Here is a 1,469-nt window from a genome sequence, read left to right as displayed (position 1 = left end):
TGTAGGGGTATTTTCGTTATTTTTTATCTGAAAATGGTGTGTATGCTACAAATCTAGAATCACAGGGGGTTATTAGCTTAAAAAATTTTCACAGGGGGTTATTAGCTAACACGAAATTTCACAAGGGTGATATATGCAATTTCCCTTAAAAAGTATTATATTTTATGCCAAAGGCATTAAGGTATTACTTATTATTATAAATATGAGTAGAGTTGACCCGTCTCATGGATAGTAGTATGTAGATTCGTGAAATATATCTAGGGCACATTACAATTTGAGTTTTGACCGATTTACATAAGCCTTGGTACCTAGCATCAACTTGAAAATGACAACTAAATAATAAAGAGAAATGAAATAATAAATACGACAATTTTGTCTTTATACACACATACATATATACGGTACTGTGTATGTGAATTATTAACATAATTATTAATATAAAATATAGTTTGACCAACGCTTATATTCATGTCATCATCCTAAAAAAAAACAACCTATACTTCTCCGAACCGAATCAAAACCCCTTTTTTTCTCTCTGAGAATGGTTGATAATTCTGAAGCAAGCCCTTTCAATGATCTCAAAGAACCCGAAAGACTGCTTCCGATAGCCAACGTCGGCCGGATCATGAAAAATATCCTCCCTCCGAACGCAAAGATCTCGAAAGAAGCTAAAGAAACTATGCAGGAGTGCGTGTCCGAGTTCATTGGCTTTGTCACGAGCGAGGCTTCGGAAAAGTGCCGGAAGGAGAGGCGAAAAACGGTGAACGGCGACGATATCTGCTGCGCCTTGGAGACTCTAGGGTTTGATGATTATGCAGGGCCTTTGAAGAGGTATTTGAATAGATATAGAGAGATTGAAGGGGATAAAGTACCTAATCAAAGTAAGGCTAGTGCTAGTGAGGAACATCAAATGGAGGATATAAATTTTTTCTTGTATAGGGATAATAAACCCTCTTAGGGATCAAGTTGAAAATTTTAAAGCTACTTAATTTCCTTGCATATGAAATCAATTATTTCGTGGGATTTTATTGATTTTGTGTGTGGTCTATCATTTGATTTAAGAGAGAGGGGGTGGTTTGGAAAATTTGTTTTCATTAATATGTTTAGTATTTAGCATATGGTTTGATTATATTAATTTATCAAGTTTGGTCGCTGATTTGGTTCTTGAATCTTTGTTATTTGTACATAAATATATAGAAAATTGATCAAGCTGAATTAAGGTAAGCGAGTTCTCCCTTTTTAAATTATTTTGTTGCATTTTTTGTTGATTCATTTATGGTCGTAATGTGATGAATTTGTATTCTTTAATTTAAAGAAATTTTAGCTGGAGTTCTCAATTTCAGCCAGACATATTAACAATGTCCCACGTTATATATTATAACTGGTAAAAATCAATTAAGGTACAAAAACCAATTTATTGTATTGATACCAATTCTTGACTAATTAGATTCTCAAAACACTATTTAGTC

General features: G+C 33.3%; 1 protein-coding gene across 1 annotated transcript; it reads left to right on the top strand.

Annotated features, from left to right (window-relative positions):
• The first annotated feature begins 489 nt into the window (after positions 1-489).
• Positions 490-1,144, top strand: LOC140875383 (nuclear transcription factor Y subunit B-5-like). The gene has a single exon (XM_073279050.1). It carries the CDS (start codon positions 542-544, stop codon positions 956-958), a length of 417 nt encoding a protein of 138 aa, XP_073135151.1. The 5' UTR covers positions 490-541; the 3' UTR covers positions 959-1,144.
• Positions 1,145-1,469: the final 325 nt, after the last annotated feature.

This window comes from Henckelia pumila, chromosome 1, assembly GCF_033568475.1.
Source record: "Henckelia pumila isolate YLH828 chromosome 1, ASM3356847v2, whole genome shotgun sequence".
Lineage (NCBI taxonomy): Eukaryota > Viridiplantae > Streptophyta > Magnoliopsida > Lamiales > Gesneriaceae > Henckelia > Henckelia pumila.
This window is presented reverse-complemented; position numbering and strand designations above follow the sequence as displayed.

Bases quoted from the DNA above. Each gene is read 5' to 3' on its own strand.
- LOC140875383 (XM_073279050.1), top strand. From the start codon at position 542: ATGGTTGATAATTCTGAAGCAAGCCCTTTCAATGATCTCAAAGAACCC.